Below are 13,542 nucleotides of genomic sequence, written 5' to 3' on the forward strand. Positions count from 1 at the left end.
TTTGAAACAGACGCTCACAGCTGTGGAAGTTCAGTAACTTTTTTTTTCTGTTAGTAGTGGTAACATTTCCCCTGGCCATTTCTCTTTGACTGTGATCCGATACGCACAGCAACGTAGGAGCCACATTCATCAACAGAGCGGTCAATCATGGTGTTTTACCTTTTGCGAATAAAAAAGAAGCTTCTGAGATAAGAAGATGGTTTGAACATAAAGAAGCCTAAAAATAACTATCATGATGAAAATGTGTGTGTGTGTGTGTGTGTGTGTGTGGGGGGGGGCGTTTATGACCTTTATTGCAGCCATTCAGGGAAGCTCTATGTCCTTCGGCTTCATTTGAGGCGAGGTGTTGTCTTGTCCATTCTTTTCAGAGTTAGTGCATTATTTTTAATACAAAAAAAAGGATAAAAAGCAGCACAGAATAACAGCTCACAGATTTCTTTACTCCTCTTTTGTTCTGTTGTCTCCAAGATTCTTTGTTTGTATGCAATACAACAAGGCCAAGTCCCCTTTGACTTTATGGAATCCAATCAACAGAGATGGTGCGAGTCCATCATCCCGTATTGTTTAGGCAGACTAATATCACTATATATAATAATAGCAATAGAGAAAAGCAATTAGGACAAGCATGGAGGCATGTAATAGTCCCCAATCATAATAGTAAAAATTCTTTGTTGAGACCTTTCGGTAAAGATACTGTGAACTCGACAGGATAAGCTGCATGTAAACGAAAGAGAAGTCAAACAAAGAAAGGTCCTCTGTTATTATCTTTGAATATCTGTGGCCCCTGCCGTTTTACTGAGGAAACCACAAATTATCATTCTTTCTGAGGGGACTAAAGGTGGAAATTTGCAAGCAAAAATGCTTTAGGGAAGTACAGTAGTTATTTCTGTCAGGATAGCATCTGAATTTTCGAATTAACATAAAGTAGAACTATAAAGACTTCACTCGATGTAGTGACCTGAAGGTATTGTTCCTTTTCAGCTATGTCCAGGCCTCTGTCAATATTCACTATTCTAGATGGATTTTCACACAAAAGTAATTATGGCCAATTATACATCAACGTACTTATCTGCTATTATGCAGTAGGTCAGAGGGCGAGCTTTTTGTTCTCCCTCCACTGGTTGCAAAGGTCAATGTAACATAACACTTTGTATTTCTCAACACTTAAAGCTGTCAGCTTGAACTCTTGCTAATTTAAAACATCATTTCTTCAATGTCATTGCTGTAGCAACATAAAAACAGCATCAACTCTATCCTCTATCGGTCTTTGTCTGATGCTTTGACTGATCGGCTGTCTCATATGTGTCCCACTTACCAACTCCAGAAAATACCGACAGAATGGTGAAAGATTTCTGTGGCTTGTTACTGCAGGAGACAGAACATGGATGGAAAAGGAAATATTTAAAAGGAAGTAATTATGAATCAGATTGTGCGACATTGTCTGTTTTTATTGTGTGACGAGAAAAACGACCTCTGCCGTTTAAAAGGACACCGCGTAACAGAGTAGTGTGTTGGCGCACTATCGACCCTGAGCTCTTGAATCTCCATTTTCACCCGTCTTAAATGATGCTCTCGCTGTCTGTTTATGCTACTTTGTGTGTTTTCAGGCTCTAGATTGGTAAACAAATACAAACAAATGGACTGCTTCACTCAACAGTCTATTAGGACAGCCAGGGGACAACAGTGTGTTTCTGCTCTGATGTCCATAATGTGAAATCCAATCAAATGAAGAGCATTTAGAGCTACTTATGGACCGTTCCACCATGTAAACGATGCAATGAGCTCTGTAATAGGAGCTTGGCTAACGTCTGATTGAATCGCAGTGTATGGTCTTGTTGATGCACAATAAGGTTGAACTTTAATGAACACTGCAGAGTTTGTTTTGTGGTCATAATCCTGAAATCTAAGGCTTGTATTGTATGTTTCAGACTGCTGCAATTAGCCTATTGTCTCCTTATCATCCATAGGCAGACGGATGTAGCATCATATTGTTTGCCTCGTACGTTGAGTAAAACAGTGTATGGTGAATAACGACAACAAGCTCTTACTGCCATAGATTTGATCCTGCTCAGTACTCGTTGATGCAGGTCATTTGGGATTTTGAAGGTTGTTAAATCTATTGTTGGCTTTCCCATTGGCAGCTGAATAAAAGAGCATTGTTTCACTCAAGAGAATCTGTTGCAGCGTCGGTGTAGGCTTCCAGTCCGAGCAGTTCTTTGGCCAGTATTAGTTTCTATAGTAAACTTGCTTTCCAGAAAGTGAAACATTTGAAAGGAAAATGCTGAACTTTCTTTGTGTCATTCTGTTGCAATAAAACCGTTATTATGAGTCTTAGGAGGACACTTCTGGGAAAGTTCTTTAAAGTAATTTCCTTCAATTTTCTGGGTTATACCCTAGGTTGACATTTTGGAAGCTTAAGGATTAGTAATCATATAATGCAAGAGAATTGGCACTTTATGATCTCTGTAGAAATGTTTCTTTCCACTTGCGTTATTCCAAGCAGGTCACATGCACAAGGGCAACGGCAGAACAGTTTCTTTAGTTGACTGCGTTTCAGTATCCTGCTCGAAGACACTTTGTCTGACGAGTTGATTCCCAACTTCGGGTTTCAACTTTAATATGTTAGTCGATGTCCATCATGTGAGTGCGTCAGAAACAGATGTTAAGATGGGTTGATGGTCAAACTGCCAAACTCTTCTGTTTCGAGTTTGTCTTGACTCTTTCAAAGGGTTCAAGATCAAAGACAACAAAAAGATCTTGAACAATTACATGGACTTTTTAAACGACTAAATGCTGCTGTCACAAGTCACTTAGCTTAGCCTTTTTTTTTAATTTCTCCTCAGGATTTCTATTATAAAGAAAACCTCAAGCAATATCTGACATGTACTCGTCTTATGTACATCTTATTCTCCCCCACCTGTAATCTATTAATCCTTCTTGTATGGTTCAAAATTGTGTTTTTTATCGATAAGGATAACATGTCTTTGAATGTGTTTGCAGTTTAGTTTTGTACGTGTTGACATGTGGAGGCTTCTATGTGTGTGTTGGGTAGATTTTTTTTTTTTTTTAATTCCCAGAGTTTAGCCTCTGGCCTGCAGGGCAGTGTGGGGGACTGTAGCGGCCTGAGGGGGATCAGAAGAGATCAAAACAGATCAGTAGAGATCATTCGGGATCACTGGCCTTCCCTTTGATCCACTCATCCTCATCATTCCCACACAATTCTCAAATTATGATCATATACGGCACACTGAAAACACCCACATGTAAGCAAACATGTTTTTGAGACTCTTTGTCTGCACTTGCTATTTTGTCGTGTTTCATCGTAAAAAATAGCAAAAAAGGCACAGTCCTAAAAAAAGACCTAATTTTCTTTTGTCTTGTTATCTGAGAATAAACAAATAGGTTAAACAAGTGTCGAGTACAAATTTGCCAACTGCATGCTGGGAATATCTCCAGCTGTGATGAGAGTCTCCAATTTTTGTGTGATTCACAAAGTGACTATTTATGACACTCCCCATAAACTGCAGAACAGGGGCTATTAAAATCTTTAGGCTCGGGAACCTTATGAAAAAAACAAACTGGTCTCATGACTTAATCCCCGCTAATGAGAACATCATTTTTCCTGTCATGTGGAGAACCCTCCATAGTTGCACTCTTAAGACCCATTCTGTTGTCTTGACTGCAGTTAAACAAAAACAGTACATAAGGCTGTAAGTTCTAGTGAAGCTGCTGTGTTGGATAAAAAAAAACAACAACAGCAACTTCTTCTTGGCGAAGGAGGAACTTTCATGGAATTAGCCAAGACCCTGCTTTTTGAATGACTTCAACTTTTGACCCGACTCTGTTGCTTACCGCACACAGAATCAGAACTGAGGTTTATTGTCAAGAAAGGTTTTCACATGAAAGGATTTTCTGTTTGCATTATTAGCACATAACCAGAATCTTAATTTGTGTGATATGGTACCAGTAACAACCAAATGATTTCACTCCTATGGCAACAAAAATATAAATTCTATGCACCCATTTACTGATTAGTTAATTGTTTTCAATGACCAAAAAACAAAGCATGCAACCTCTTGCTCACTCTATCTGTACTGTGTTACTTACACAGGCTGGTCTATTTAGCATTTTAAGGTAAAGTCAGGAGCAATGTTCGTTGCATCGTCAACCTTCAATCTGGGCCCCTCTACCTGAGCTCATCGCTGCTCTATGGTTACATTTTCCTTCTTTGCCGCTACGCCCACGTCTGCAATATTCGCTGGCGCCCATAATGGCGCCCATTTGCTGAATTGTAGCCTCTCCTCTTAAGTCACCAGCGCGCTGTCATTGGCTGAGGGGAACGCATCGAAACCTCCGCCCAGAAGCATCCGAGTCAGTCCAAACCTCAAAATCCAGGCAGAGGACAGGGTCACCACAGATGTAATGAGGCCCGTAGGTGACGAGTGAGCAGCACTACTTTTGTATAATTCATTTTGTTTTAGGAAAAAAGCCTCCGACTACCTGTGAGCTCCAAACCTGACCTCGTATGAGTAAACTGCTCGATTGAGTGAATGAAGGTGGAAACCGATTTCATGTCTGCATAAAAAAACTGTCTTTGAACTGAGTGACCTTTATCAACTCCCCCTTTTTTTTTCTCTCTCTCACAAACACTCGCACATTTAGCAGCTGCTCGGAGAGCATGCTGGACGAAGAGTAAGAAAGCCGGCGCACTGGAGGTCAGGGGGTTGCGATGGTTGACTATGCTAATGCTGTTGTTAATGACTTTGCTGTGAGTGATAATTGATCGTCTTCATTACCATATTAACTTCACTGCCCTCCTCCCTTTCCTATACCCCCCCCCCCCCCCCCCGACTCCGAGTCTCTCTCTCTATGCGGTAATGGATGCCCCTGTTTGATCTTTCAAATAATGAACTAATTAGCTTAATTAAAATCAATAGAGGTGCCAATACCGGGTTACACATTTCAGGGATGCCGTCTCTATCTGCAGGGGAAGGAATTTCCAGAATGAGAGGGCGAGAGAGGATGGATGGCAGGAGGCAAACGGACCAATGCATAAACATCAGAAAGACAGAGGAGTGAGAAAAGTGAGACGGAAAAGGGAAAAAGGGTTACAAAAAAAAAAAAAGCAGGGTTAGATGGGTAAACTGCAAAATACTATGAGGAAGCAAGTGGGCTGATGGGAGAACATTTAAGAGTTACATTTTAAAACGTGGACAAGGGCGAAGACAAGAGAGGCCGAGAGAAAGCGACAGAAAACATCAGAGGGATGGGATGGGGGGTGGGGGGGGGGGGGGGGGGTGCATGAGGAGGGGATGCTAAACGAGAGAGAGAGAGGGCGAAAGAGGTTCCTAATGCTGATTTATGAGTGCTTGACGGTCGTTAGCTGGAATAAATGGCTTGTAGGAGTGGCTAGAGCATTACTCCCTGTACAGGATACTAAGTGCATTGTAAGGTCAGCCATAAGGCCAAACTTACATATGTAGTGCACTGCCCTTGTAAACCTTTGTTAATATATCAGCCAGAGGATGGAACTGTAACTCGCCCATCTGATTCACTGGAAGGACGGTGCGCTCCCTTACCTGGACTGTCATTCATGATAGTTCCAAGTTTGGAGTGGACACAACTTGTATTGTCGGGACATGTTGAGCACCACTCGCATTTGGTGTGAAGGTGATCTGCTAAAACCTTTCTTCTTTTTTTTTTTTTATTTTCTTACATTTTGGAATTAAGAAATGACCCGTGTCCCTTCAAAAAGAAAAAAACTATACAATCAATGAAAATATTAGTCACAGAAGAACTATGACACTCCATGCTAATGCTTTAGCAGTTTGTGCAGCAATATGGAGTAAACATCATAATCTACCTGGGTCTGATATCTGCCTTTGAGGGTTTGTTATCGCCTCCCTGGTTTATAAGTAAGGTTTATATACTTTCTCCCAGTCAATCAGCAATAAATGCATGTTTTTATATTTTCAAGCTGCTGCTCGTAGAATCTGAAGCATGATGATTTTGTGATCAGTTGAGTCCCTTTACAGTCAGGTCCTGCATCGACTCCTGCTCTGCACACCACACCCATAGTAAAATATCTTTTTTAAAGGCATCATAAGAAATTGTTAGAGAAATGACTGAATAAACTGTGACTTGCTCCCGCTCATACGTTTACATCTGAGGTTTGTCAAGTGCATTTGGATGCCATGGAGTTTTGTTACAATATAGGACAGGATTAAAAACCCTGAATGTAAGGCAGCACGTGTGTGTGTGTGTGTTTTTTTTTTTCCTCTGGGCTATCATCATAGTTGCATCACTTTACACTTGCATCAAGCTCACTCTGGGCTAAATTAAAGCCCGCATTTTTGAGACACACTCAGGCTGAACATGCAGGCCTAACCGTAGTAGAACAAGACGCTGGCACGTTCCTTCCAGTCACCATCATCATGAGTCGCACTGTTCTTTATCTTACTTTTTTTTTTTTTTTCATTCATTGCTTTCTGTTGTGATCTGGTGACTCACTCACACACACACACACTCACACCCACACACACATACACACACATGTTCCTGCCTTTGTTTTTTCTCCTCTGTTGCTTCCAGTTGACCTAGCTCCAGACAAAAGAAATGGATGGGAGGAGGAAAAAAAATGGAATGATTGCGTAAATGGATGGCTATTTTCAGATAGAAAAGAAACAAGAAAAAAAAAATATTGAGGTGGGGAAGAGGGAGAGGGAGGGAGAGAGAGAGAGAGAAGAGGAGGCGTGGGTGAGGGGCAAGTGGATGAGACCGGAGGAGACGAGGAGCGGTTTGTGCCTGGAAACACAACAATAGAGACGGAGGGGAAGGGAAAGAGAAACAGAGTTGGATGAGGAGAGAAGACACCTGAATCTGTTTATGTCGGAGTGTTACCTTTACTCAAAATCTCTTTTTCTTTTCGTTCTCTTACAATGCTTCTACCTTTTTTATATATTCTATTTATATTCCCAGTCCTGCAATCTGAACTAGAACTTCAACTTTAAATGTACCTCCAGTACCACCACTTGAGTCAAACGTGGATCAGACCCACAGTGACAGGTTTTGTTTGACTCTTTTCCCCAGCCCTGCCTCCTCTCCTCTCCTGGAGTCTGAGATGTGATCGCTTCAGAAGTATCTGTGCTGCTCATTACAGACGGGACTACCTTCTTATGAGAACGCCTTGCATTTGCCCGTTCTGTTTGTTGGAAACTAAGTGATGTGATGCAACGTCCATGTAATGTGCTCTCTTTTTTTTCTCTCTCACTCCCCGTGCTACTCTTTCTTTCACTCGTGCTTATTTTGACCATTACTTTAATAGTAAATTCCGACCCTCTATAATTACACGTATTACTCATATACACACACACACACACGCACACACACACAGAACCCCTCCCTCTAACAAATGAGTTTACTGTGGTCATAACCTTCACAGGGCTCATTATCATAGATTGCAGGCCTTTTCATAAACCTGAGACCACTGGTGACGAATTACTAACGGGATGGACACACACGTGCATGCGCGTACACACACACACACACACACTGGACCGTAATGAGACCTTATTCCGGACACCCAACCCCAGCTGCCTGTAAATTACAGCCGCCACTCTGCCATACATACTTAATCAGCTAATGCTGTTTTATTCCTTATTATTAATTTGCTCCTGTTTCTGATTTATCTAAAGCGCTCTGCATCACACCAATATTTTGTCTCCTTTACAGTTCAGAGAAGCAGAGAGAGAGAGAGCGAGAGTAGGCCCGTGTGTGCTTATTCATGTACTTAGGGGATTGCATCTGTAATGAATGGACTGGCTGTTTAGGCATACATAACGCAGCCTACTACTCACCTTAATAATGTAAGCAGGTCGTAACTCCTGCTAACCCAAGGGTATATACGGCATGCAGACACAGATAGACACACTTATTGACACTCACACACACACACACACACACACACACACACACACACACACACACACAGCCTACCTTTATTAGCCACTGACCTCCAAGTGCGCCAGGTCCTCTCATTGTCACATTGCAGCTGCATCGAATATGAATGTTTTATGATTGTTGGGGAAGAAGCTTGTGTTTGCTGTTTTTGAGGAAGACATAACTAAAGCTTTTTTAAAAATAGTTTATGACTTTGGGTGCTCAAATCAACAAGTAGAATAAGTAGATTTCAATATCTTCATGAAGTCTGTTTGTAATGTGAGGCTCTCACCAGTCTGCTTTTTATTGCACTTTTTGTTCCCTTTTTTTGAAGTGGCAGAGGTCAGAATAGTCAAACCTGAACTTCATTAATAGTGGATTAAAAACTCAGCTAAAGAGTCACACACAGAACTTTATTTTCGGCTTACTTTTGTTTCTACCTGTGCGCATAGTTTGGTCTTTCACTAGCCCGTATCTCCCGATCAAACTCGCTCTCATTCAGACAAGCACTTACTGCTAGCATATGCATAATTGAAATGAAAAGGCTCATATTTAAAGCACACACACACACACACACACACACACACACACACACACACACACACACACACACACACACACACACACACACACACACACACACACACACAACAACAACAACAGGGCTATGTGTTGACCTGTGAGTCATTGCTGTCACCATTGATTTCCTTTTCCCAGAGTGACCCCTGTCACCACAGCCATAGAGTGACCGATATTTCACCAGCAACCCCCCCCCCCTTTTTTTTCTATGAGTCTGACTCTGTCTCTGTTGCGGCAGCCTCCATGTGCGTTTCCTCTCCCTTCTTTAAAGTCACGTGTAATGAAGAAGTAGGGCCGTGGCTGCAGTTTGTCTCCTTTTGACACTCAGTTGATTTGTATTCATTCTCATGTCTTCTTTTTGAACGAACATGTGACCCTTATTTTCCACCTGTCCTGACAGACAAAATGTTCAGCCAGAAAAAGGACACCGAGGGAGGGTGACTTGCCGTGCTGCTGTTGTCTCAAATATATTCTTTTGAAATCCCTAAAGAGGAAAGCCAAATGATTGAGTCATTAGAGTAATCACATTTCAAATTTCTTTTTCGATTCTTTCTTCTGTATTTGATTCTGTCAGCTCTCTGATTAGATTTGGGAGATTTGTGCACCGTTGGCCCTGTTTTGAAAACGATCAAAGCAGAAAGATTTGTTCCTTTCATTAGTTGTTCATACAGCTGCATGCTGTCTTTTTTTTTTTTTTTTTTTCTCCCAACGATGATATGCTGCAGTTACCGTGGTCATAAAGATCACATTTGCAAGCAATCAGTCAGGGTCGACACACTTCACACCTCTATTCTACTGTGAACTTGATCTCAGTTAACTGCACTTAAATGATTTTTCTTTTATTCAATCGGCTCTAATTTAATTAAAAGAAGTCAAAGGAGTATTAGTGTGAAAATGGAACTTTCTTGGAACAGTTTGATGTCAGGAAATAAAGTACAGAAGTGTTTTTCTTCCTTTGAAAGATCATATAATCATAAATCATCTACACAAAAAGACGTCATTTATGCTTTTTCTTTAGAACCCTTTACAGAATGCATCTCTACACGGCCCAGAACTAGAACTCTCCATACTAGGTGCATTGGCATTTCTTAATCTGATGATTATTAAGCTGTGTAAAATACCCAGAGCCCAAAGTTGTGTCACCAAGTTGCTTCTTTTTTCAACATTTTTTTTTTTTTTTTTTTTTTTAACGCACAGTGTGCAACAGTTTGTTTGTCTGTTTGATTATCTGTGCACAGTGTGCAGCTCTGTTACTTTGTTGTTCCGTGTTTAAACAGAGAAAGTCCCCACTGTGGGATCAATAATTCTTTATCTCATCGGCTCTTATCTCGTGTCAAAACACAGACTATTTATGCACGATGACTATTCTTCTACTTATCATGCATTTAACATATTGCTTGTAAAATCATTGAAACTATGAATCCAGAATATTTCCTATTGAATAATGGGGTAATCATTTCAGCTGCAAATGTTGATCATGAAACCTGGATGTCATTTTGTTTATCTCCAAGGAGTCTGAGGACGATCTGAGGACTACACACCTGGAGGAGCTTGTTGGACCTGCAGCTCACCTCGCACACAGGTAAGCCATGTACACGCAGACATGGCTCAGTGGTAGAGGCGTCATCGCATCAACTGGAAGGGCAGGGGTTCAATCCCCAGCTCCATGCTGAAGTGTCCTTGGGCACGACACTGTTTCCGGAAGAAGTGTTCGAGCTTCATGTGAATGAGTTTGACTAAAATTAACTGTCTCACGATATCCGGCGCAGAGAAGCAGCCATCATGACGACATCATGAAGGGAGAAAAAAAAAAAAGCTCAAATAATAGTTAAAATTCTTTACCATCACTGAGTGAATGTGATTGTGATTGGATTGTGATTGGATGACTGTCACGTGTAGTCTAAAAGTAGCTTATAGTCATTTACACGCTGCATAAAGAGATTCTACATTTCTAACTTCGCTTCCCCTTCTGATCAACAAGGCACCCCCCCCCCCCCCCCCCCCCCATAGAAAAGTTTACTCTCGACTCAAATAACGAACAACTTCTTTATTTTATAACTTCATAAGTTGACTGAACACACACACACACACACACACACACACACACACACACACACACACACACACACACACACACACACAGACCTCACAGCGCAGAGAGAAAGGTAACAGAGTTGGCCTCAGGGACTCTGTATCTCCTCAGGGAAGTGAAGCTCCTTGGGGAGTCAATGCAACACCACTGTCCCCTTGGCAATATGCAAATCCCTATATGAGATTTCCCCACCGTGCAGTGCTCCAAGGCCCCTAAAGACTCGCTCTGTTTCTACTTTAAACCTCTCTAGAAATGCAGGTTTTCATTTCAAGTTTTGCATATTTTGATGAAACTAATGAAAGATTTTCCATTTTTCTAAATCCAAATCTTTATGCTGGTACATGTGTACCCATTCCAGATTTTCATGTCACCAGATTTCTCCTCTACAGGGGAGAGGCTTGAAGTGAAATAACTCTATTTCCAATGATATCGATCTGAAGCTACAAGGTGTAATTATTGCCTAATGCTGCTGAACAGCAACGAGTAGTGTGATACATTGGCACTTTTTGAAAAGAGAAATCTTACATATACCAATTGGCATGATGTAATAACTGCACTTTTTTTCCGACTGCATCGCTGTATCAAGTCTTTGTATTACCAGTAGAAGTCTGTCAAACTCTGTATCCATCAAGTTGACTTGAAAATATTTAGTCTAAAACCATTCAATGAATCAATAGATTTCCAAACATTTAGATTATATGACAGTCAGTATTTGTTTTTTTTCAGAATCTGTCACATACAAAACTAATACCACAGCCAAGTTGAAGTTAGCAGTCAGTTCTTTGACAGCCCGCAGTGCAGCCAATTAAAGCACCCAGCCAAGCAGGAATCAGTGGTCTGGCACGATGTGGCACAATTGAGTTTGTGGCTTTACAGGCTTTCTTTACCATTCCTGCGAAAAAGGCAGTGAAGGGCGTGATGGATCCTCACTCAGCACGCTCGCTGTCAGAGACCCGGGGATTTGCATCACACCTTGAGCGTTTTAAATGGCTGCACATATAATGATAATAATAATAATAATAACAATAATGATAACAAAAAAAAAAAACAGAAATAAATGAAATGAGTAAATCAGGTTTCATGAAATGAAATGACAGGCAGGTTGAAACAGCGGGTGAGTGTGTGTGTTTCTTGCCACCAGCGTCAACATTAAACACATCAGATTGAAGCCACCCTCCAGGGTAGCATCACTCAGCCAGGTGTGTGTGTGTGTGTGTGTGTGTGTGTGTGTGAGCATGGTGAAGCCTAAGTCTTTTATCTACTTTTCCGTTTCCTCTGGTTTTTTGTTTATCTACAGGTTTATTTATATATTTCTGCTAAGCACAGAACACACACACGCGCACACACACATACGTAGACACACATTGATCTATCGATGTATTGATGTGTGAGTGGGTGTCAGTTTTTTTTTGATTTTCCGTCTCCTCCCAACTTTTTTAATTATTTCCCTTAGTATAGTCTCCTGCAGAGTTTTTTTTCTCTCACTTGAGTTAACCCGAGTGCTGTTTTCCTTTGCCAAAAGCAGTCAAATGCTGAAAGTTAGTCAGGTAAAAAAAAAAAAAAAAAAAAAAAAAGCTCTGACAGAACATCCTGATTCTCATTTGGGAGAGGTAGGAACTTAACTTATTTCAGATTCCGACAGTATCCCTCAGTGTAACCGTTCTAATTCAAAACTTTTCTTTGTTAACAAAAGTGATAAGATATTAAAGCTAAGGAGACGGGAGGTTCATTATAGTTACATTATTATTTTCCTCATGGCGTTGCTTGTTTTTCCATCGTCCAGCTTTTTATTTTGAAGTCTCTCGAGTCTTCCTTCTGTGCAAGGACAATATTACAGCTCTCTCTCTCTCTCTCTCTCTCTCTCTCTCTCTCTCTCTCTCTCTCTCTCTCTCTCTCTCTCTCTCTCTCATCCCTCTGTCTTTCTTTCCCTCCTTCCTCCTTTCTTTCCCTCCCTCTCTCTCCCGCATTTTCCTCTTAGGACCGGAGGAGGATATGTCTCTTTTTCTCCATATTGACTTTCCCAGGTCAGGCTCCTCTTCTCCTATTAGGCCAAGCTAACTGATCAATACGCAGGCCTGGTGGGCTGCTGTGTTGACACGCAGGCGGGCGTACACAGTTGGCCGTGCCCCGGCCAAGTGCCACGCTCATTAACACACACACACACACATACACACATACATAAACTAACCCAGAATATTAGTACACACAGCTCATACCCAGTTGTACACTCATAAGTAGTTGCATATCAATTTCACGATTATACGAAACTCTCTTTTTTTTTTTTTTTTAGTACAAACTTTATTCAACACAAAATCCCAAAAGGAGCAACCCAGTGACAAAATCAATCAAACAATCAAGAATAAATCTATAAATCCTTTTCCCCTTGGTTGCATGTCAAAACCAAATGTCAAATATGGAGATGAAACAAAGTCCTCCTCTCTTCTAAAATCTCCCTCTGTATTCTCCTCCCTGCTGTTTCCCAGCTGGTGAGTTGTGACATCTGCAGTGCTGCGACATGGATAAGCAGCTGCCAGAGATGGAGGGTGGGAGGGCGGGAGGGAGGGAGGGGTGGATAGGGGGGTTGGAGAGCCATTGAAGACAATAGAGGAGAGAAGGGAAGAGGGAGGGGCCGGGTGAGGAAGGGATGAGAGGCAATGACAACCAGCAACAGTTAGGTGTGTAGCAGGGGGGAGACTGAGCCGTGTGCTTAAGTGTGCATGCTCATAAATGTGTATGTATGCACTTGTGAGAGTGAATGGAGTGTGTGTGTGCGTGTGTGTGCGTGCGCGTGTGTGCATGGCAGCGTGCCAGGCGGTGCCATCTGGCAGCTTGACAGAGCCCTTCTCATTAACAGGGAGGTTAATTGCTGTGGCAGCACCCAGGCTGTGTCAAACATCACCCTGGGGACTCGGAGGCAACAGACGATCTACATG

At 41.6% G+C, this 13,542-nt stretch overlaps 1 protein-coding gene across 2 annotated transcripts in view; it reads left to right on the plus strand.

Annotated features, from left to right (window-relative positions):
- The window catches only part of LOC306835009 (uncharacterized protein), a 93,888-nt gene that overhangs the window by 4,237 nt on the left and 76,109 nt on the right, over nucleotides 1-13,542 (plus strand). For both annotated transcript variants that reach the window (XM_079361377.1, XM_079361378.1), the window contains exon 3: nucleotides 10,029-10,099. In XM_079361377.1, the coding sequence (XP_079217503.1) occupies nucleotides 10,029-10,099 (71 nt within the window). The remainder of the gene's footprint in view (nucleotides 1-10,028; nucleotides 10,100-13,542) is intronic.

This window comes from Symphodus melops (genome assembly GCF_947650265.1).
Source record: "Symphodus melops genome assembly, chromosome: 14".
Taxonomy (NCBI): Eukaryota; Metazoa; Chordata; class Actinopteri; order Labriformes; family Labridae; genus Symphodus; species Symphodus melops.